General features: G+C 39.9%; 1 protein-coding gene across 10 annotated transcripts in view; it reads left to right on the forward strand.

The window, feature by feature from the left end:
- Positions 1-23,424, forward strand: part of Erc2 (ELKS/RAB6-interacting/CAST family member 2) — an 864,340-nt gene that overhangs the window by 333,974 nt on the left and 506,942 nt on the right. For all 10 annotated transcript variants that reach the window (XR_015044606.1, XR_015044607.1, XM_085828472.1 and 7 more), the window contains one exon: positions 20,637-20,804. Coding sequence is in view for 8 of the 10 variants with exons in the window: in XM_085828472.1 (XP_085684598.1) it covers positions 20,637-20,804 (168 nt within the window). In the remaining 2 variants the exon portion in view is untranslated. The remainder of the gene's footprint in view (positions 1-20,636; positions 20,805-23,424) is intronic.

The following is a 23,424-nucleotide window of genomic DNA, read 5'->3' on the forward strand; positions in this document are numbered from 1 at the left end:
CTAACCAGCCTGTGGATGAATAAAACATGAGTGTAAGAACATCCAGGTGACAAGGATCCTGTGACAACTGGTATTCAAAGTGTCCCATTTTTATGGATCCAAAGTTTATTTCTACAAAGAAGCCAACTAAAATCGATTTGCTGTTCCCTGCACCAACACTGGTTGCAAAGGGTTGAATGCTTTGGATGCTTCTTGGCCAAGACAAATGCAGGTCTGAGAGCAGTGCTCTCTTCTGTGGCTCGGAGAAACCCAATTTCCTCTGGCTGGAATATTTTCATCTCTAATGAATGACTTCCTGCCCTTTATTCGGGGGCACGGCACTCTAATGGCTTTCTCAGGTCCTGATTTAGGAGGCAGAGGAGCTTAGGTGTTGGAAGAACTAATGTTTTCAATGACCTATCCTGTTCCTGTGAGATCTCTGTTGAGTCCTCCGCTTTCTATCCCTAAAATAGAAGAGATGATGCTGTCTCTCACTGTCAGGAATGACGCAACGCTCTTAAGCCATTCAATACATAGTAGTGTTTTGTTATGGTTACACTGTCGTTGTTTTAAGTGGAAGCTGGAATGAGGCCCCTCAGATGCTCTCACAGGGCTTCTAAAGTGCACAAGTGAATGTGAGAATCCTTTGAGGGAAAGCAATCTTTCCTGTCCATAATGTGTTGTTGTCCCGCCTGCAGACGCTCTCATCTTCCTCGGTGACAAAAGTGGCTTTTGTGGTGTCTATGTCTCTGAGGTGGGAAAGGAATGTGAAGGTCATACTGAGGTCCTCATGGCCACAGTAGAGATTCAGAGAGCAAGCAGGTCCTGTCTGCCAACACTGACCTCATGGGGATGCGAGGAAGTCTCAGCGGGGACATCATCCCCTTCCATGAAATAGAACTCTATTTTCATAATCTTTACAGAGATTACAGAGAACAGAATTTCATCCATCTATGCCTGGAAAATGACTCTGCACTGAGAACTCTGCCAAGAGGAGAAAAACAGAGGAAGAATATTTTTCTCTTCTCTCTAATTTGATTATCCCAATTTTTTTTGTTAAAGACAATTGTCAAAGATATGAAAATGGTTTTTAAGTCCATTCTCTTGTAACACTGTCTTCTGAATAATTTGGATAGCATGTGTAATCCTGAAATAATCAAGAGTGTTTTTTTTTAAAGTTTTTACTTTACCTTGGTAAAGTTTAAATATATTGCAACTTAATGATGTTAATGAAATCATTAACATAGTGGGGGAAATAAATAGTGGGGGAAAGGGATCTATAGAAAGGATACACATGAGATCACCCTAGTTTTTGATCTTCTGAGGGGACACATTCAGTAATTTCTTGCTCTCACAAATTCTTAAAGTTTCTGACAAACATGATAAAACTTAGCAGTTTCAAAAAGTGAATATTGTAGGATATTTTACCATTTGTATAAACTTTTAGCATTGTTAGTAGTCAAAATGTAGAATCCTCTAATGTTTCCAGTATGGTCCCCATTCTGTCATTTGTAACAATGTGTAAAATATGCCGTGTAAACCTCTGCAGACCAGGACCATTGCTCCAGATGTTACTTTCTCAGGGACTCCCATTGTGCTGTGGGCTTGGGCCTCACTCCATGCGTGTTCTCTGCTCATCTGAAGACATTTGTTAAGGTTTATGCTCCTTGATAAAGGTGTGGTCTTCTGAACAGTGAATAGAAAAACATTTAGACTGTGTGTTCAGCCCATAAAAACACGGAGGACCTACTGAAATATAGAGTCAGTGTAGTAACCTTAGCACTAAAATGTAAGCTTTTTCTATAGTTTGTTGCCTAGAATATGATTTGGATGTTACAAAGAAGGAAGCATTCCCTTTAGATAAGAGCTGCCTTAGGCAAGAATGATATTTCATTTATCTCTATAACCCTATCAAAGTTAAATATGTATTCATAAATTCTGGATAAAAGAGGACAATATTTCATTTTATCTTTTGTATGTGTGAGAGAGACACAAAGTGACAAAGGGAGATGGAGACAGAGACAGAAGACAATGTTTCCTGTCACTTATTCACTTTATTTTGGAGTCAGGGTCTCTCATCTAATCTAAAGCTCATGTGCTTGGCTAGACTGGTTGACCAGCAAGCTCCAGGGATCGGCCTCTTTCTACCTCCCCAGCACCGAGATTATAGGCAAGTGAGACGGTGCACAGCTCTTACACGCATGCTCATAATTGAACTCAGGTCCTCATGCTTAAGCCATCTTCCTACCGGTATGTCTCTAGGGCTCCTGTAACTGAGAAGATAACCATAACCTTTGTGACTTAAAACTTCAGGAATGTGCTGACTGGAGTCTGGAAACACTGGTGCAGTAACGACAATGGTTCTTTCCCTCTAGAGACTACAAGGGGGAGCCCACCTTTCCTCGCGTAGCTTCCAGAGACTCCGGGTAGTCCTTGACTTGTATTGCATAACTGATCTCTTCTTTGCCTTTTCCTCTTCTGTGTCTAGTTCCTGTCCCCCACCCTCATCTACAATGCACGTGCCTGTGTATGTATATGGGTGCCGCTGCATGCGAAGGCCAGAGGTATGAACAGGTAGCTGGCTGTGCCTGGGAGTGTGAAGATTCAGGGCTGCGAAATCTAGACCCAGTGTCCATTGTGTTTTGGGAACATCACTGCTTCATCCTCTGAACTTTCCTCAAAGCCTTCTCTCATCTCCACCTTGCCTTGTCTTCCATGCCTCCCTTACGCACTTCTCTCTTCCTGAAAGAGTCTCCGAAGCTGCTTCCAACTGACTGGAGCGAACTGGTGAGGGAAGATAATCAGAACAGACTTCCTAAGAGGCAAGAACACACATTGCAAGATTTCCTTAGGAGCCCACAAAGTTTAAGCTTAAGGGAGCTGGCTCACCAATATATTTAATTTAGTAAAATGTCTTCATCACAGGAAGGGCTTTTAGGGCTAGAGTAATGTGAATGACTATATTGCAGGTTCTTTCTGTTTCCCACAGAAGTGACATACACAGTAAGAAGAATTGTAGACAAAAGGCAAGTGGCCCCTCCCCCAAGGCTGTAACCTATCCCTATAGTTTATATCGGGACCACCATGGCTAAGGTGATTGCCTCTTGAGAGATGTCGATTCTGCATCCTAAATGGGAGTAAAGTTGTTTGGCAACGTGTTTTCCCCCGTGGTGTCTTTACTCGTCTCTGTATCTGACTTGCGGTAGAATGGCGGGCTCAGTGTGCTGCATTTGGTTTATCTATCATCAGAAGGTGTAGTTCCTAGACATACTATCCCCCTCTGTCTCAGACACTGCTTCCTTTAGATTACTGCTCTCATTTCTGGGCATTTCTTGTGTTTCAGCTAGATAGGATGCTGCCAGCACACTTCCCTCTCCATAAAATTGGTAATTGTTAAAGGTAGAGCCATGGATTTTAGTAGTTTTCTGTTTAAGATGCTCTGCATAAGTGTCTAAATGGGATGCAGAGTGCTGCCAACATCTGCCCTTAGACTGCACTGAAAATGCTTGCTCCTTAGATGTTTAAGGCTAGGAGTGCTGAGAGGATCTAAAGCTGCTTAGAAGTAACAGTCCCTTAGTTTGTGGGTGGCTTAATGGTCTCTGCATCACAGAACATGCATTAATTCATTAATAGCATGGAGTCTTAAAATCACAGACTAACCCATTGGAACTGACTTAGTGAGCTCCACCCTCTTATCTTACACATGTGAAGACCGTGTGAACAGCATGAACTCTCCACTACCAACTTTAACTCTTTGGGCTGCTCAATTTTGTTGTCTCCAATAAAATTGAGGGCTGTTTCTGTAGAAGGCACAGCTATCAAAGTAATAGAATATGGCATAATCAATATTCACATTGTAATGAGAGGAGAGAGATGAGAGAAAGAGAGAGAGAGGGAGAGGGAGAGAGAGAGAGAGAGAGAGAGAGAGAGAGAGAGAGAGAGAGAGAGAATGAATGAATGAATGAGAATACACAGGATAACATATTTTCCATACTAAAATATTCACTGCCTTAGCAGTGTGATCATGCAAATGCTTTAGCAGCAATGAAGGTGAACCCAGAGAGGGATGGCCCTTGGTTTCTCTTTTTAAAATAACAGAAGACAAGTGAGTAAGACAGCACAACAGGTATAGGTGTGTTCTGTCAAGACTGACAAATTCCCTGATCCCATATAAAGTTCTAAAGAAAGAACCAACCTACAAGGTTGCTCTCGGATCTTCACACTTGTTCCATGGGGCACATACTTTTGTGGGATATCCACCAGAGGAGACTATCTGGACATGGGTTTAAGACAATAGGAAGTGTTTATATGCCAGTCAGAGACCACAATGGCTGTTCAGGACCCCAATGTAGCCCCAAGACTTTCTCAGGGTAGGCTTTTAAGCACAAACTCAAAATCCAGAATTGACTTACCTTGTTAGCAAGAACAGTCAGATAGAAGCAGAAATACAGAAGCCCCAAAGCTAGGTTAGTACATTAGAGCTATGAACTTTGATAGTCATTGTTAGTTTTCATTTTGGCAACTGGTGCTGTCTGTGTGCTCAGTTTAAAAACCTGAGTAGTACTTCCATATTGACATCACTGTGATAAGGTCTAGGGGCCACTAAGGTCTAATGGCCTCTTACATATCTCCTCTCCTCTCCTATCCCCTTCCCTCCCCTCCCCTCCCCTCCCCTGTCTCTTTCTCCCTCTCCCTCTCTCTGTCTCTTTCTCTTCCTTCCTCTCTGTCTCTCTGTCTGTCTCTCTCTGTCTGCCTCTCTCTCTCACACATAACAATAAATAATAATAACAACAACAATAATAACTATAATATTTTGAATGACCAGAGAGTTTAAGTCTCATGACTTTATATTTGGTACACATCATGGAAGTTTCTGGTTTTTATAGTGACTGCTTTCTCCTTTGTGTGACTTAGTGTTTTCTTAGCTCTCCATTTGTTGGTAGGAGAATGCTTTCAAGTTCTATCAGGGAAAGGATTATTTGCTGTGGCCAAGGTAGATTTTCATAGGGTTCCATATAAGTGCCTATTTGAAAATCATGTTTGCCCTTCCCTAAGGTCCATGTGAAACTTCAGCTTGGCTTAACTGTAAGGATATGTCCCCAAAGTCTCCCGCACACCCCAGTAGAATGTATTGCAATGGAGACCAGTTAAGAAACATTTCCCGTGGCCATGTTTGTATCTAAAGGATGTTTCTAAACACCCGAGGCCAAGATAAGTATTTGTATAATTTTGAAAAATAAAACTGTGACAGTGATTTCAGAATTAAATATTTGACTAAAGTATATACACAGAAAAGTTGCATATATGTGGGTGCCATTGTGGAGGACCTCTAACTGATACTACTTTGGGGCATTTTGAACTGGATGAAGAGTAGGAATACCATTTTGTATTCTATATATCTTTTAGTCTATTGCCTTCTATGTATGTGAGTACATATGTGTCTATCTATATGTATTATGTACCTATATATCTATCTGGATACTACAGCAAATACTAACACATATATATAAATGTACATACTATATAATCTATACATGTATAGTCTATAGATTATATGTTATGTATAATTGTATTTTTATAGCTTGAAAACCTTCAAAGTCTTAATGTGTTCACTTATCGATACCAACCTGCTTTCTATCTATGTGTACATCTATCTGTCAGCTACCTATCAGAAAGGATAATGTGCATATTGTAATTTTGATCTGTGTACCTTCTTTTCACTTCAGACCACATTCCTCTTCACTTCTGTGTTTGTTATATGTGCTGTCTCCCTTGTGTGTGATAATCATGGTAGGCCCTTTGGAGTTGATACACACATGGGCAGGTTTCAGGTGTGACACCCTAGAGGTTGACTTTTCCTTGGGAGACATGAGCAAATAGTCATTTACCTCAGAGAAGGTACCAATGCCAGACCAAAGAAATGATTCCACAAAGTACAGTGTGGTGAAACAATGGATTTACAGGGGCACTTACATGAGCATCATTAAAAAGCCTACCCCAGGACCAGTTACAGCTCCCGGAAGCTGCATCCTTGGAGTTCCCTGCACTGCTAGCCAGCAGCTTGAATGGAAGGATGGGTAGACAGACCCCTTCCCAAGCAGCACTCTTTACTGCTTATGTTACTTTGGGAAGGGACTTGTGGAATCTTGCAACTTTGTGAGCTTTCTGAGCCTGGTAAGTTGTATGAGCCTCTCTTCTTCACCCAGGAGTGAACGTTTCAGTTTGAAGGAAAAGGCTGCAGGACACAGTCACAGGCCATATGGCTCTGGGCTTTATACAATGGAGAACAGGAACTCTCCCTGTCTCAGAAGCCCAGGAGCCTCTTAAAACTGTGCTGCAAATATCAGGTAATGTTACCACCATCATCAGCATGGTTAGCCTTTCACAGTACCTGCTATGTAACACTAGAATGACTTAATGTACTAGTCTCATAGAAATGATGGCTGCATAGTATCCTATAATATCATAATTTGGGTGACTGTTGCCTTTAAACAGCTACTGCTACCCAGTGAGCATTTCTACTTTATTTTCTAGTTCACCATAATACAACACCTGGTAGGTCAGGCTTCAATTACACCTTTCTACATCATTGTCTTCATTTTATGGATGAAGAAACTGGCTAGAGTTTTGTGGGATTCGAGGAAGGAGAGGGTTAACACTTGCACTGGAGCCTAGGTTGACAGCATTTGCCTCTAGCTATTGTTATTTCCTGTCTCCTGGCAATGTATTAAAATCCTAGACAGTGTTACTAGAGCTGTATATACCAATATAAACGATTCTCCCTAGACAGACCGCCTCCTCTTCACTTCGCCACTAGCGTATTTCTCTAGGGGAACAAGCTGGGAATGAAATGGCTAAGTGCTTTCTTGAGAGCTCCGAACCTGCCTGTAGTTTTTACTCTCAGCTCCCCATAGCACTTGGTAGACGACTATTCTTAGTTTACCTGGAGAAATTGAATGTGTTGATTTAATTTTCTCCTCCTCCTCCTCCTTATTATTATTATTATTTAGAACAAAGTAGGCATTTAATAAATTCACATTTATCTGTTTTTTTTTTTTTTAGAAATGTCTCTATAATGAAAGTTCCTTTCTCTTATTCTCCTTAATAACAATGCCCTATATGCTGGAATGGACATTAGATTTTGCTGTCTTTTACAAAAACTCTGTGCAACTTTTTATTTCCTTTTTCCACAAAGATATTTGAAGTTCATATTTTATTCTTATTAGTTTTTCTTTTATGTTATAAGTCAATATTGTCTCTTATATCTAAAAACAAAAAGGAGAACCCATATTTTCTTTCAGAGCATCTATAGCTTAATATTGCTTTTATGTATAATTCTTTATGTTTACTACATTTTAATGGTAATATTGATTATGGAGCATGAATGCCTAAAGTATTATGAACTATTTTAAAAAACAAATGTTATGTACCTTAGAGAAATATTTGTTTCAAAGAAAAAACAATCCTGTAGTCAGCTAAGAATTATACTATGTAATACTCATTGCTTGTGATAGCTTAGGGCCAGAGACAAAAATAACCAACCACTAAGTATGTAGTAGCTCTTACTGATACACGGAACTGAATAAAAATTATAAATTAGTTGAAAATGCATTGTCAAAATTAACATTTACATTAATATTAATTGAAGAGGGATATGAGTAGTGTTTGTTAGACATGAATTCATCTTTGTTATGACTATGATCCCAACTGCACTGCAGTCTGTGGACTGGCACACTGTGTGGGAGGGCTGTGTGGACTGGCATACTGTGTGGGAGGGCTGTGGACTGGCATACTGTGTGGGAGGGCTGTGTGGACTGGCATACTGTGTGGGAGGGCTGTGGACTGGCATACTGTGTGGGAGGGCTGTGGACTGGCTACTGTGTGGGAGGGCTGTGGACTGGTGCACTGTGTGGGAGGGCTGTGGATTGGTGCACTGTGTGGGAGGTCTGTGGACTGGTGCACTGTGTGGGAGGTCTGTGGACTGGTGCACTGTTTGGGAGGTCTGTGTGGATTGGTGCACTGTGTGGGAGGGCTGTGGATTGGTGCACTGTGTGGGAAGTCTGTGTGGACTGGCACACTGTGTGAGAGGTCTGTGGACTGGTGCACTGTGTGGGAGGTCTGTGGACTGGTGCACTGTGTGGGAGGTCTGTGGATTGGTGCACTGTGTGGGAGGTCTGTGGATTGGTGCACTGTGTTGGAGGCCTGTGGATTGGTGCACTATGTGGGAGGCCTGTGGATTGGTGCACTATGTGGGAGGCCTGTGGATTGGTGCACTGTGTAGGAGGTGTGTGTGGATTGGTGCACTGTGTGGGAGGCCTGTGGATTGCTGCACTATGTCAGAGGTCTGTGGATTGGTGCACTGTGTGGGAGGTCTGTGGATTGGTGTTCTGTGTGGCAGGCCTGTGGACTGGCACACTGTTTGGGAGGTCTGTGGATTGGTGTACTATGTGGGAGGTCTGTGGATTGGTGCACTGTGTGGGAGATCTGTGGATGGGTGCATTGTGTGGGAGGGCTGTGGGTTGGTGCACTGTGTGGGAGGCCTGTGGACTGGTGTACTGTGTCAGCACAGATCCCCCTCTAACTGTAGGGCAGCTCAGCTCATCCTGCTTTCCATTGTGTCCCGTTGCTGTCACTTGGAGTGAAGATATCAATGGACAAATCCTTTAGTCTTTTTTTCACTTCACCACTTGAGTACAAATACAGACGTGAACAGATGCCCCTGGGTTATGATAGGACCACATTCCTACAAACCCTATTTTAGGATTAAAATGTTGAAAATTAAAAGTAAAACTTACAAATGATCCAGCTGTAAAACTGCTGAGGATGCACTTCAAGAGTGGAGCACCAGCACACAATAAAGATGCAAGAACATCCATGTTTCCCGTTATACTTTCCACAATGGCCACATTATGATGGAGTTTATCGAAAGATGAATAGTTAAAGAAAACATGGTGTTCTTACACAATAGACTTCTATTTGGCCATAAAGAAAAATGAGATTATGTCATTTTGCAGGAAAATAGGTGGAATGAGAGATAAGCAAGTTAAAGAAAACGATAAATTAAGCCAGTCTCAGAAAGGCAAATATTGCATGGTTTTTCTTGTATATGGACTCTAAGGGAGAAAAGCAAACATGAAAATACAGGGTTCTGTGATGGGTGTGGAAGGACAAAACGGTAATGGCCAAAGGGATACAGGAAAGGTCAGTGTGGCTAAAGTACATGGTGGGTGTGACCAAGCACCTTGACCAAAGTAACTCCGGGAGGAACAGACTTATTCAGCTTCTGCTTCCACCTCACAATTCATCATCAAAGGAAGTCAGAACAGGAGCTCAGGCAGGGCAGGAAGCTGGAGGCAGTAGCTGATTCAGAAGTCATGGAGGCGTGCTGCTTACTGGCTTGCTCCTCATGGCTTGCTCACACTGCTTTCTTATAAAATGCAGCCCCATCCGCCCAGGGATGGCATCACCCATAATGGACTGATCCCTCCCCCATCAAACGCTAATTAAGAAAATGCCATACAGGCCTGCCTACAGCCGGATCTTATGGAGGCATTTTCTCAATTAAGGTTACCTCTTCTCTGATGACTCCAACTTGTGTCAAATTGACCCAAAGCTAGCCAGCACAGTATGCTTCTGTGGAAATGTCTCAATGAAAGTCCTTAATTTGTGCCATTAGTATAGGCTAGGGAAGCAAACATTATAAGTGGAAAACACATTCAATACCTTGAACCTCCCTGGCCTCAGAGTATGGCAACCGTACACTGAGAGTGGGGACTGTCACCTGTTGTTGCTGCCCGGGATCATGAGACAGTTTTCGGCTGAGAAAAGGTCAAAATTCCATGCATTATTTAAAAACCAAACATGTATTTATTGGTTCAACAGAGGGACACTTAAAACTTAAGAGACAACAAAATTGAATCATTGTAAGTGGTTGTTGGTTAGAGAGCATTATTTACATGAAGCACAGTAGATTCCTTTAACTGTTGTGATAATCATAGAAATGATGCCACAACATAAAAAATAAGTTGTTTTAAAATCTTACGAAAAATTAAACAGGGCTCCCATTTTCCAGGGGTGTTTCATAGACACAAATCTTAAGGTATGGGACTTAAACAAGGACAGTGTCTGAATTGTTGTCCATTTATAAACACTTCAAATATATAAGGAAGGAACTCATTTGGATTTATTAAAAATTCTGATCTGAGGAGTCACCAAATGACCACTTAATTTCAGCATTGACTAATCAGGGATTTAAATTCTCAGTGCTTCAGTCATAGTGCTAAGTTCTTTCGGTGCTGGGTATTGAATCCAGGGTTTTGAGCATGCTAATAGTTCAGAATTTTTGTGGCATACCTAAACAGAACCAATACTTCAAATACTCATGGCCAAATAATTTTGTCTTTAACTTGAATGTGCTTCTTTGAAGGAAAATGGATACGAATGAATGATACCTACATTTTCTTTGACTTAGCTCTTAGTAAGGATAAAAGTCTGGAAGATAGGCTTTGAAATGTCAGGAGATACTAAGGTTGATGGTTCTGCAAATTGGCTTTAAGTATTTGAATTTATAACTATCATCGTGTTGCAAAATAACATTGATTTTGGAATGGCTTACTTCCTTTTGTAGTAATTCAAAACTATGACAGCTCTGGTTTTATGGTGAGTGTAAGAACCAGCGAGGTAACTTCAATGAGGTAACGTTAGTGTTGGAAGTTTTATTAACAGAATTTTAAGTATTAACACATGACTTACAATTCCCATGTGTTTTCAGAAATTTTCTGGAACTGAACTGAACGTTAAATTTTGAACTTTGGACTAGTCACTTAAAACCATTTAATTTTAGTGTAAGAAGTAGCCAAAAACCTGAGTAAGAAAACAGTCTTTATAAGGAATTGGCTGGCTTATAAACCACATATGATAGGAATTCTGCACTGGCAATACCAAACACTCACATCCCAGCACTGTCATCTTCACTACAGTTGGTGACATGAAGGACTCAGGTATAATTTTTTTTGACAGGTAGGTAAGACAAATACATCTTTATCATATGAGAGTATAACTTTTGCTATTAATAAGTTAGTGGTTGTAACTTTTGTAAGCACAGCGTGTGGTTGTAAAAATACCAAATATCCTCAAATTCTAGATATTTAAATATTATTTAAGAGAATAGATTATGGGAGAAAGGAATACTGTGCATTACAAAGCACTTTGCTGTAATAGCCACCGCTGTTTCTCTTTGTGCTGCTTTCAGGCTTTAAAATATGGTGCAGGATTTTCCACTTATCTCATGTGTAAGCCTCTGATGTAGCTGAAGGCTACACATGGGTTAGGGATTATATGTCCTTCTCCTTCCATGGGCACTGGTGCTGACTGCAGTGGCCAGGAGGAAGATACATATCTCACTGACATTACCCAGCTGGCCGGAAAGGCCTAACTGAGATGACTCAATCTCTTGTCATCTGTGACCCTGAGAAGCATTACAACAAAAGGCTGAATGCAGGGAGCTCTTGGGAGAAAGGGGCTTGCTTCTGTTGGTTTCTGCTGGAGCAGTGTTGCTCTGCTGAACTTGGTCTCAGTGGTTTCATTTAAATGGTGTGAGTCTGTAAACATGCAGAAGTTGCCTAATCAATTTTCTAGGGAAGCCTTCCCACAATCCTTAGCCTGCTCCTCCTTGACACACAGTTTTACCTCAGGTTAAGTTCTTTACACCAATAGTGGGTCATAGAGTCCTTCAACTTCTGGGTGTTTCAGCCAGCACGTACTATCAGTGCCCAATTCTAACTTCTTTAAAAAGAAACAACCTCCCAAAAACTTTTAATTGATTCTTTGTGAGTTTCACAACATGCACCCCAATCCCACTCATCTCCCAGTCACTTCATATTTCATATTTATTCTTTATTCTCACAACTTCACCCTCAAATTCACACACACACACACACACACACACACACACACAAGCATAGAAAGCATCTTATTGTGGAAGCTGTAATATGTTACAGTGTGTCCCCACAGCATATATCTCTGTCCATACGTCTTCACTAGCAATGTTCATTGCAATGATTTAATGGTCTAGTTCCAGGTCTCTGGCTTTTGTAATACCATCAGTATTGGATCCTCATCAGGACTTCTCCTGGTTATCCTGTTGTTGCTCTGTATCATGGAGATCCTGCAGCTTTGAATCAGCAAGACTGGCTCTTTCACACATCCCAACCATTAGCAGATGATATAGATTTTTGGGTTGGGTCAACTCAGAGCCCTGGATCTTGGCTTGGGTGGTAGCTGAGTTGTTCAGTATGCCAGGTCTTTATCTGCACCACTAGAACTCTCTAGCAATACTTCAGCTAGGCCACCCAGTGCCACCATTGACATGAGGCAGGCTCAGCTTTTCTGCTGTCATACCCTAGAGACCCAGGGGGATTGCAAGAGCTGAGGGTGAATACTGAGGGATGGGGAGATGTACAGAATTGGGATGCATAATGTAAAATCTACAGTCAAATCAAAAGTTAAAAATAAAACAAACCTAGTGCTTAGCTGCTCTGCCCTCACCTGCATTCTTAGAACTGTGCAATTCAGTAAGGCACAGATGTCACTGCCCTGTTAAAGAGCCACATTTATAATACCTAGAAAAATGGCTGTCTCCAAAACATATCTTCCTATTTCTTGACTGGAGATACGAAGGATACTGACGGAAGGGAGATGAAGAAGCCTGAGTCACAACTGAGTACTCAGTAAAAGACAGAGATGCTCTCATCAGTATGGCCAGTTTTGGGTAGTATAACTGCCAATAAATAGGGTTTATTCTCTAAAAATTAACTTTTTTTTAAAAAAAGTTAACTTTTGATATAATTAAACATTTATATGAAAGTTTTGAAAAACAGTGATCATTCTGAGTTTTTAGAACAAACAAACCAGACTTCAGTGAGACTTATACCAATGAAACCAGGAAGCCCATGTGCTCATAGGTCATTGCTCAACTCTCTCGTGGAGGTAAGTAGTTTCTGATCGTCATAGAAGAGAAGCCTGTAGGGCCCCTGTGCCATGGTTCAGCCTTGATTTGGAGAGGGATTTCTGAAAGAGAGGTGTTTGAGAACAGTGAAAAAAAAACACAAAAAACCAAACAACTTGAAGTCAATTGTGAGGTACAAGCTCACAGCCTGTTTTCTGCTTGAAACAGCTTTCTCTAGAGATCTCCAGATAGCTCCTCCACGTAGCTCAGCTGTCTCACACCAAGGCCTAGTTTTTATTTACTTATGAATTCAGTCGTTTACTCCAAGTTCCCTTTTGATTATCCCATAAATCAGTATTCCATGACCTCAACCCCCTGATGTTTAGAAAAAGATTTTATATATATATATATATATATATATATATATATATATATATCATGGCAACTGAATTCAGAGATCTGCCTGCCTTTGTAAGCACAAACAATAAATTTATCTAGGTGGAATCCTGTCCTAAGATTGCCATTCTGACCATGTCTGGGCCAGGACCCAAGTTCACTCTGTTCCAGGCCAACCTTGAACTCAGGAATCTGCCTGCCTTTGTACCTTTCTGACAAGCTGGCTCATAGTGCAGCTGCCTCTGTTGTTTTAGGTCTACAAAGATCTTCATATAAGTCATATTGCATCCTTAAATTTTGCATTGTTAAGAAAATATTTTAAACTCTTGTTTTCAGAGTTCTTTCCCACAGCCCTATGGGCTGTCCTGAAGGTCACAGCATTTACAATTTTTGTTAAGGATATAGACACACCCTTGCCTCTGAGACTTGTACTGTCTCTTATTATCCTGGAGTCATTAACCTTGGCAGAGAAGACATTCCCTGATAACCTTGGCTGGGAGAATGTTTTTTAAAGGAGGGTCATGAAGTAAAATTATTTTTTTAATATAAACAAGCCTCATATCTACAAACTGTCAACACTCATGGAGGCCCACACCCTGCTAGCTCTGCTCCAGGGGTGGAAAACCATGTCACACCATTCCTTCCAGGTCATGCAGGACTTGGCACCACTGTATTAGGACTGGTCTAGTCTGGTCTGTGGTCTCTCCAAGCAATCTTTGACATCTTCATTCTGTCCTTCTGGAACCATGCAAGCACCAACCTAAGTCAGTGTGATGACATTTGCACAGCAGAGCTAGAAAACCCTTGTTTGTTGCTGGACAGAAATCCTGCCAGAGACATTCACATATAAAAGAAACTAAAATCCTAAATGTAATTTCATGTTCCATGGGCTAGAAGTTGGAGCCTTACTAGAATCACTGACCTGTTATTACCATATGATAACCATAGGCCACACATGACTGTTGAGCTCCTGAGGCATGGCTGGTCTTAATAAGATGTATAGGAAGTTCAGAGTAAGTGCTAGGTTTTAAAAACAATCCGAAAATGTGAAATATCTCATAATTTTCATATTGATTATATGCTGAATAGTAATATTCTAGATATAAAGAGTTGTATTACATGTTGTTAAAAATAAACTCATTGTTCTTTTTAATAGTGTAGCTTTAAAAAGTTTACAATTCCAATGAGGCTTATATCATCCTATTTACTGTAGATATATTGGCTTAGTTTTTTTTTTTTCCTGGAGGAGTGGACATGCCTACTCTAGCCAATCTACATATACCACACAGCACTCACCTCACCAAGAAAAATCACTTGTATCATCAATTATGTTAATTGACCAATTTTCAGATATTCATAAACTTCAGAGACTATCAAGATACTTTTTGTGTGACTCTGGAATATTAGCTTTCAATTAAAGGCTTTAATAAACTAATTAACTGCCCTGGAGAATTTATTCCCAGGTGGGAAACATATGTATCCACCCAACCAAACACCTCCAAGTACCTACACACGTATACACTGTGTGCTGAAACATTTTAAAATCAATTTTAGACGATATACAATTCTCTGGTAGTGTGTATTGAAGCATAAAACCTTACCTTTCCTTAGAGCTTTTGGTCGGCCAGTCTTTATTACATTTCTACAGTGTATAAATCATTGGATTAAGGGCTGCAGAAAGCACAGTAATAAAATATAAACACAATAGCAAATATTTATTGAGTGTTTCTGGGTGCCAGGCACTGTGCTAAGTTTCTTTCTTCTGTTATTATTTAATCCCTAAAACAACTGGATGAAGGAGGTACTGTTGTTATCTTGATTTCTTGTATCATATTTTATTCATGCTTGTGTTCTATGGTTGGGTTCACGGACATCACTGTGAGTTGGTTCGACATGTATGTGCACTGCCGTCTATTTGTGAAGAGCTATTTCCTTGAGTGCTTGCTTATTTATTTATTGAACTCAGTGCCATGGGTTTTATTTTCATTTTCAATTTTTCCCCCCAAGTCCATGATATCTAACTCATGTATTCACTCCCAAAGACTCAGATTCCTTTGAGTTTTGTCCTTGGGTCTTCTTTTCTTTTTTCTTTTTAAACCTCTTTCAATATGGAGTGGAAGAACTGGAATAGAATTTGTGGTCCTATGTTCAGAAAGAGCAAAGGAGAAAAAGGACTTTTCATTTTCCCTAGGTTCATGTAAATTGCATGGACTGTAGTTTTTTACAGTATGTGTAAAAATCTAGTTTTAAGATGCCTACATCTTATCAAATCCAAAAGTTATAGTAGTAGCTGGTTTTGAATGGTTTAAGGTATCATGCTTTTCCTTCAGTCTCTACAGGGACATGGGGTTGGTGGGGGAATTCTTACCTCTCACAGTCCATTGAAAATGCAGACTTTCAGAGGATCTGATATCTTGCAGCTCCACCATCTACCACATATAGCCTCTAGGATTTCTAAGGAATGGCAGAATGTTGGTATAACAACAGGAAGTGATGTGCTACATTTGGGAGCATGACTAAAATCCCAGACACCATCTTTCTGCAAGGGGGCTGACTAGACAACCCAGTCTTTTTCAGCATTCAGGAGGGCAGAGCATTGTCTGTGAATGAGAACAAGTGGTCTCCACCACAGCAAGTTTGGGGTTTGAGGTTATTTTGTTGTTTGTATCTTTGGAAGCTGTGTATGTTATGTATCCTTCCAACTTTGAAGCTATCTTCTCATTTGAATGATTGTGAGTTGAATCAAATTCAAATAGACCCTTAACCCAAGTCTGCTATTAGGGAAAACAAACAAACGGAAGGACTTTGGATGTGGAATAAACTATCCTGGGAACTTTTGTGAGCATTCTGGTTTCCTTCTCTTTTAAAGTTGCTGTTCATGAAGGCATGTTTGTTTTATTCCTGAAGAGTTGTCAAGCAAGTCTCAAGCAGCGTTTCCTTTCTCATTGAGTGTTTGTTTCTGGAGTGTTGTTGTCATTTTAAGATTGACACAAACCACTTGATTCTTAAAATTATTTCTGGCACATCAAGTGGCAGTTGGTGTTATGTCACAATTTTGAAACTGTTTCTGAAGGCCCACATAAAATATGGCAGAGAGGTCAGGAGCTGTTTCTATAGAAATTTTAGAAGCACACCTCACTATTGTAACTGGTTATAATTCCTGGGTGCTGACATGAAGATTAATAATGTTTAACTCTGATTTTGGCAATTTCATTGCCACAGTCCTTTCCTTTCAAGTTATTACCTGGAACCTAAGTGATAACAAATGTTTTGTTTTATATTTCCAGAAACAAAGTTAATTTTTTATATGTTACATGTTTTTATACATGGACACACATACAGACACACTGACACACACCCACAACTGGATCAATAGGAGATGAGAAATTCTCTTAAAATGGAAAGCTGTTAGTAGTTTAAATACTAGGTGACTAGGTCTCATGTGGTTAAATGATGTGGGGAAAATGGGAGTTCAACCGTATGGGTCTTTGTGCATTGATTATTTCATACAGTTCTCGTTTTCTTTTCTTCTTCTTTTTTTTTTTCTCTTGGAAATGATATCCCTCTTTGCTTTGCCAAGTATTATTATTGAGTCAACTGCCAAAGTTTAAGAGAGAGTGTCAAAGGCTCTTAAAATTATTTGCTGTTGAGTGAAGGGACAAAGAAAGGTATTCTACGTTCCCAAACAGTTCAACGTTTATCTTTCTACCTGATGTTAGACAGAAAAGCCTTCCTGATTTCCCCTTTTTTTAATGTAGTGTGCACTGTTGGCAGATATCAGCATGTTAGTGAGGGCACCTTTAATCCACTCAGTGATGCCCATTTTAGAATGACACATTCTAATTTCTCATAGAATAGGCTTTTTTCTGGCCTGCATGTCACTATCTTTACACTTCTGTGCATCAGAAGTCCTGCACGCTTACTTGTGGTTTTGCACCATCTGGAAGTTCAAGTTTGACTTTAGAAATGATGTCATACTTGCTTACTGCAAGCTGAGCTAATGTTGGTTGTGAATTGGATCCAGTTCAAGTCAAAGTTTTTTATTTAAAAAAAAAAAAAGACCCTCAAGTTGGGTTTTTTTCCCCCATCTTGCTTCTAGGAGATTTTACAAAGCTTTCAAGATAGGGGAAGGTGATTGAGGCGCATGTTCCAAATTTCTTTGAAGTTCAGTTCATGCCTGATGATCATGGAAAATAAGCTCCCATGCAGAAGAACTCAGCTGGCACTGGCATCTTCCTGGCACGTTGAGTTTGGTTGTTGTGAGTAGCTTGTTGATCACATCCATCCTTGCTCTCTGTTTTAGTCCAGGAAAAAATATTCTCATAGAAGGGCTGACCTTTAATCTCTTCTGGGCTCAGGACAGTTCACAGCAGGGCACTGCCAAATCACAAGTGGTAAGAAAGTACCACAAACACTGTTTGGATTATTCATTTTCTGCAGCCCCTTCATCCAAATGCCCTCCACTGTCATTCTTGATCTCACATGTCAGTGCCGATGGTGGGCATTTTCTTTTGGTCCACAGATGGACCATCCTGCTTTGACAGCTAGGATGCAGGAGTGTTGTATTATAAAACCCGCAGTCCTCAGTCTCTGATCACAGAATGTCGGTTCTCTCTAGTTGTGCAGTCAGAATTGCTCACATCTATGTCTTGTTGCCACAATCTTTTTTCCCCAAGACAATCACTTGTCACCCTTTCTCGCCTGGTTACTTTAACCTTTTTACTTCTTGTGGTTGCTGCTGCTTGATTTTCTGTTGTGGAGGGCCAGGATCAGACATCCATTACCATAGCATTCCATCATCCACAAGTAACCCATTGTCCCATAACCCCTTTGTTCTCTCAGGAGGCTTATATGGTATTTTGGTTTCTGGACTTGGTTTTGCTATTGTTTGGTCTCTCAGTCATGAAAGAGAATGGTATGCATGTCAATTCTCAGTTAAACACTCATACTTTTCAATTTGGTTAAAATACCAAATTTAAGTATATTGAGGTATAAATTATAGAACTGTATGGTTTGGTGAACTTTGATAATTCTCTGCATCATGTATCTGCTCTCAATCAATATGCAAAACAAAAGTGTCCTTCCTATGGAATCACATACAAGACTTTACAAACCAAAAGTGAAAAGGGGAATACACCTGCATGCCTGTCATCTCTTGGTACGTCTCCCATTTCCTCCCTAGTACCCAAACTTACTGTCCCTTCTTCAGGAAACATGGCATCCCATGGCCAAGCCCATGTGAAATAATCCATATTTACTCAGGTCTTCTGCTCTTTACACATTCTCTCAAGGCTTTCTGCTGCCCCCCCCCTTTAATATTATTTCATAGGGAAAATGATTTCAGTCTAAGAATTGTGGAGTGATAGTGTGGTGCTTTGAATGAGAATGGCCCCCATCAGCTCAAAGACTTGAAGTCTTGGTTCCCAGTTGATAGACACTCTTGAAGGATTAGGCTGTGTGTCCTTGTTGAAGAGGTGGGATCCCTGTTTAAATGACTTCTTTTATAAGAGTTGCTTTGGTCACAGTATTACCTCATAGCAATAGAGCTGTATCTAAAACAGATGGAAAAATTCTCGTGCTGTAATTTATGTTTGCTGACATGGCAGTCAATAATTTTAGTAAAGATTTCTAATCTTAACATTCAATTGAGAAAACAAATGCCTTGAGAGTAATGTATTAGATATCATTGTTTCGCACAGAATCTCCTAGGAAACTTGTAGGTGGTTGCTGAATATGATTAGGCCTTCATATGGTATGTAGTGGTTGTTCTTGGAAATTGGCACAACATGCATTTGTAACCATGAGTGAGAATGTGGTGGAAATTGATAAAGGGGAGTCTGAAAAGACAAAATTAATTTTAAATGATTTTCATATTTTTTGTATTATTGGTATTTGTATTTTTGATAATTTGGTGATTTTCTTCTATGACCTGGTCTGAGCTGTCTAGTCTAGAAATCAAACTTACTTCGTGAATGGTATGCAAAATGGTAAATTACCTATAAGGCTTGGGGCTTGGGAAATGACTCTGTCGGTACAATAATTGTCATGCAACATGACAACCCAAATTTGGGACCCCAACATGCAGGGAGAAGCCAGATGTGACAGCAAGCATCTGTTATCACACTTCTGGGGAGGCAGAGACAAGAGGATCCCTTGGAGCATGTTGGCGAGTCACTATAACTGCATTGGTGAGCTGCAGGTTTAGCAAAATACTATGTCTGAAAAAAATAATAAACCAGGGTGAAGAACAGTTAAAAAAGTCACTTATCATCAGCTTGGAGACTTCACATGCTCAAATACATATGCACACATGCATTCTCACATACATCTGTACACAATCACATGAACATGTAACATATCACATATATATATATATATATATATATATATATATGAAATATATATATAGTTTTACTTAAAGTTTATGTTTTTTCCTTTAATTAACAACATTTGAAAAACTTGAGTCTTGATTTTCTAATGTTTGGACTCAGGTAAAATTGGGGATTCTTTGGTGTTCTTTGTCTGTTTCTAAAAAGTGTTTGGAAAGCAGTCGTCATCCAAGTTGAGGATGTGTGCTTTGCTCCCTGGCAGCATCGCTTCCTCATGGCCCCATGCATTTTTCTAATTTAGCAGCCTCCCTACGTGTCTATCTTGTTCATCCAGATGCTCTTTTTGTTCTCAGTGTTCTTGGATGATCCTGCAAAGCATGAGCAATGTTTTCCCTCCCTGGGATCTCATGTGGAAGAATTCGTGTGCCTTGTTCACTACCCTAAGCAAACATATTGCTTCCCATAGGTAGGGAAACAAACATGGGAACATGCTACTATCTTGTGATGCCTTATTTCACGAAAACTCTATAGAATTTTTAGAAAGTATTACTGTTCAGCTATTTGAACAACAGAACTTTATGGTTGGTTGTAGGTTGTCAAAATGCATTGAGGTGACTTTAAAATAAATTTATATTCTTATTTTTATGTATTGGATGCTTTTCCTACATGTATGTCTGAGCACCATGTGCATGCAATGTTTCTAGAGGCCAGAAAATGGTGTTGGATCCCTCAGAGTTAACAACTTCGGAGATAGTTGTTATCCACCATGTGGGTTACAGAATTGAGTCTGGGTCCTCGGAACAAACACCCAGATAGTGTTCCTAACCACTGAGCCATTTTTCTAGCCCCCCACCAAGGTGTCCTTGAACAGAATTAATTGCACTCTGCTCAGGTGCTGTCTGCTGCCACCCCTATACACAGAACAGCACTGATTATTGACAATCTCTTTGTAAAACCAAACCCTTCTGTCTTTGTCCTCATCTCAGGTAGATGCACTGAGATTACGGCTGGAAGAGAAAGAATCTTTTCTCAATAAGAAAACAAAACAGCTCCAAGACCTCACCGAAGAGAAGGGGACCCTAGCTGGAGAGATCCGTGATATGAAAGATATGTTAGAAGTAAAGGAAAGGAAAATCAATGTTCTTCAGAAAAAAGTGAGTAGCTGATACAACCCCCTTTAACCTGAGAGTTGTTGCCATATATGTGTCTGATGTTTCAGAGAGATTTAGGGCTGTGGAAGTAAAGTATCTTTTGAAAATTTAGATTGGGATTATCAACTTTTTATTTACTGGTATTTAATTTACTAATCATTGGAAATTATTTTTAACGTGGCCTGTGTGTTTTCTATTTGATTACCCAAGAACTAAATAGAGATTTTTTTTAAAAAAAATTTGCAATCTTAATCACTGAAGAATTATACCAATTTATATGCAAATCTAAAACTTAAGCCTGTGGGGTTAAGAGCTGGGATTGTGGCTCAGTGGGAAGAGTTCATACTTAGCATGTGTTGGGCCCTGAGTTCAGGCTAAGGAACTCAAGAAAGATAAGTAGATGAAAAATATAAGTTCCAAAGTGGTAATTTAAATTTTTTTCATTATGAAAGTTGGCAAGTATTTAGGGAGTGTGTCTTAACGACATATTTTAGATATATTCTGTAGCTACATTGACTTTGGTTGATCACATCTTGTTGTCTTTATCCATTCATATTGCCATAGCAAATATCCTAAACTGAGGAATTTATAGAGTGACATTTAGTTTCTCGTGGTTCTGGAGTCTAGAGAGCCCTGGATCAAACTGTACATGGTTTGGTGTCTGGCAAAGTTCTCTTTGCTTTCAAGATGGTGCCTTCTCATTGCATGTTCCCCCAGGGCTAAGTGCTTCATTCACACTCAATGACAGAAGGCATAAAGGCTAAGTTAGTTCCCTTTTGCCCTTTTATAAGGTCCTTAATCCCACATAGAAGGTCATGACTCTCTTGACCATCACTTTACCTATTAATACACTGGTGATTAGTTTTTAACACACACACACACACACACACACACACACACACACACACACACACACACACACACGGTACCACACCTAGACCATAGCAATGACCAAATCCATGTGGACTATTTGGAGTGGTTTGGTCACTTTTTATGTGAAACTAACTTTTACTTAGTTGGAATCAGTGGCGAGAACATACAAGGAGTTCTACCACAGTGATCCAGTAAGATCACTCTTTAAGTGGTCCATTTCATTCTCTATTGGAGACCTTGATTTTGTGACATCACCATGGTTTTACTTGGGAGAGTTCTCCCTGTCTATGTTATACAGTTTTTGGTACCCAGCATTTTCCTTATTATTATTGTTATTTTTTAAAGGTCAGCAGGAGGAAGAGCTGTTTCATAACCTTGCTCTTCTCTGAAAATCAAAATGCTAGGGATATACAGGACTTTCTGATCCAGGGGTACCTATTATGGAAACTGTCATCATCAGCAAACTGGCTGGCCAGGAAGTCACTGTAGCCAGCATGGTCCCGTGATGCTGCCAATGCAGACACAGGAATAACTGGCTCCTCCTTTTGGTGTCATGTGTCACCACCTCTCACCTGGATTATAGCATCATTACCCTAGATGTTTTCTTACATCCATCTACACTTGTGCTACTTACACCCTGTTCTTAACATGGAAACTAGAATTTTCCATTTAGATCTCAAAAGAATTTAAGTCACTCTCTAATCAGAACCTTCCCATGCCAACCACTTTTATAATTTATAGGTCTTGGTATAAATGAAAACATGGAACCCCTTGCTCCCAAATTAGTAATGTTAAGATGGTAATAGTAGATCATTAAGTCAAGAAGGGTGGCTGGCACAAGGGTACAAGTCACAAGTTCATGATTTTGTCCCATCCAAGTAGTTGAGACATACATGTTCTCTCATAGTTCAGACATTTTATAGGACTTCAGCTTTCATAGGGCACTGGTTCCAGACCCATGGTGCTGTCTATCAACTGCTAAGCTCTTCAGTTGAAATGAGCTATAAGTATGACAAGTGTATTATATTTTAAAGATTTTTTTTCAAGGAAAGTCCATGTAAGAGCACTTGACAATAATTTCTATATTATTTTATGAAAATGTTTTGGGTGTATCAGTCATATAAAATATACTTCTAAAATTACTGTTACTTGTATCTTAATGTCTATTGAGAATATTAGGAAATGTAAAATTACATATGTTAATCTCATTGTGTTTGCAGCAGATGGGACAGCTATAAACATTCACATAGCTCATGCCTTTGTTTCTTGAACATCTCAGAGGTTCACAAGGCTCTTTATCATAGGCCTTGGTCCTTCCCTTCTACACAAAATACCATGTGTATAGTCCAAATCCCTCTGGTTTACATGTACAATTTTATTTTTCTAAGTAGAACTTATCACCATCTGGAAAATATATACCTTTTAAAAGTTTTCAATTGATATTACCAGATTCTAGAATGTAAGGCTTTATTATTTTTTCCTCTGCTGTATTTTCAGCACAGAGTAGGCATATTTGCTCAGTAAACATTTAATGACATGGGTGAATGAACTGACTCCAGGGTTAAAAGATGGAACAGGAGCATCTGATTAGATAAGGTTAGGGTCTACCTTTGTCACCTATTGCCAGGAAAACCTATGCCTACCAACTTGACTGGAGAATGAGCGGTACAAAGAAGAGAGGTGACGCATGTTTCTGTGGTCTGTAATGGGATTATCAATGAATTCTAGGACCTACACCCCTCACTTTCCT

The sequence above is a fragment of the Mus caroli genome, unplaced genomic scaffold (assembly GCF_978045245.1).
Source record: "Mus caroli unplaced genomic scaffold, Mus_caroli_1 scaffold_12, whole genome shotgun sequence".
NCBI lineage: Eukaryota > Metazoa > Chordata > Mammalia > Rodentia > Muridae > Mus > Mus caroli.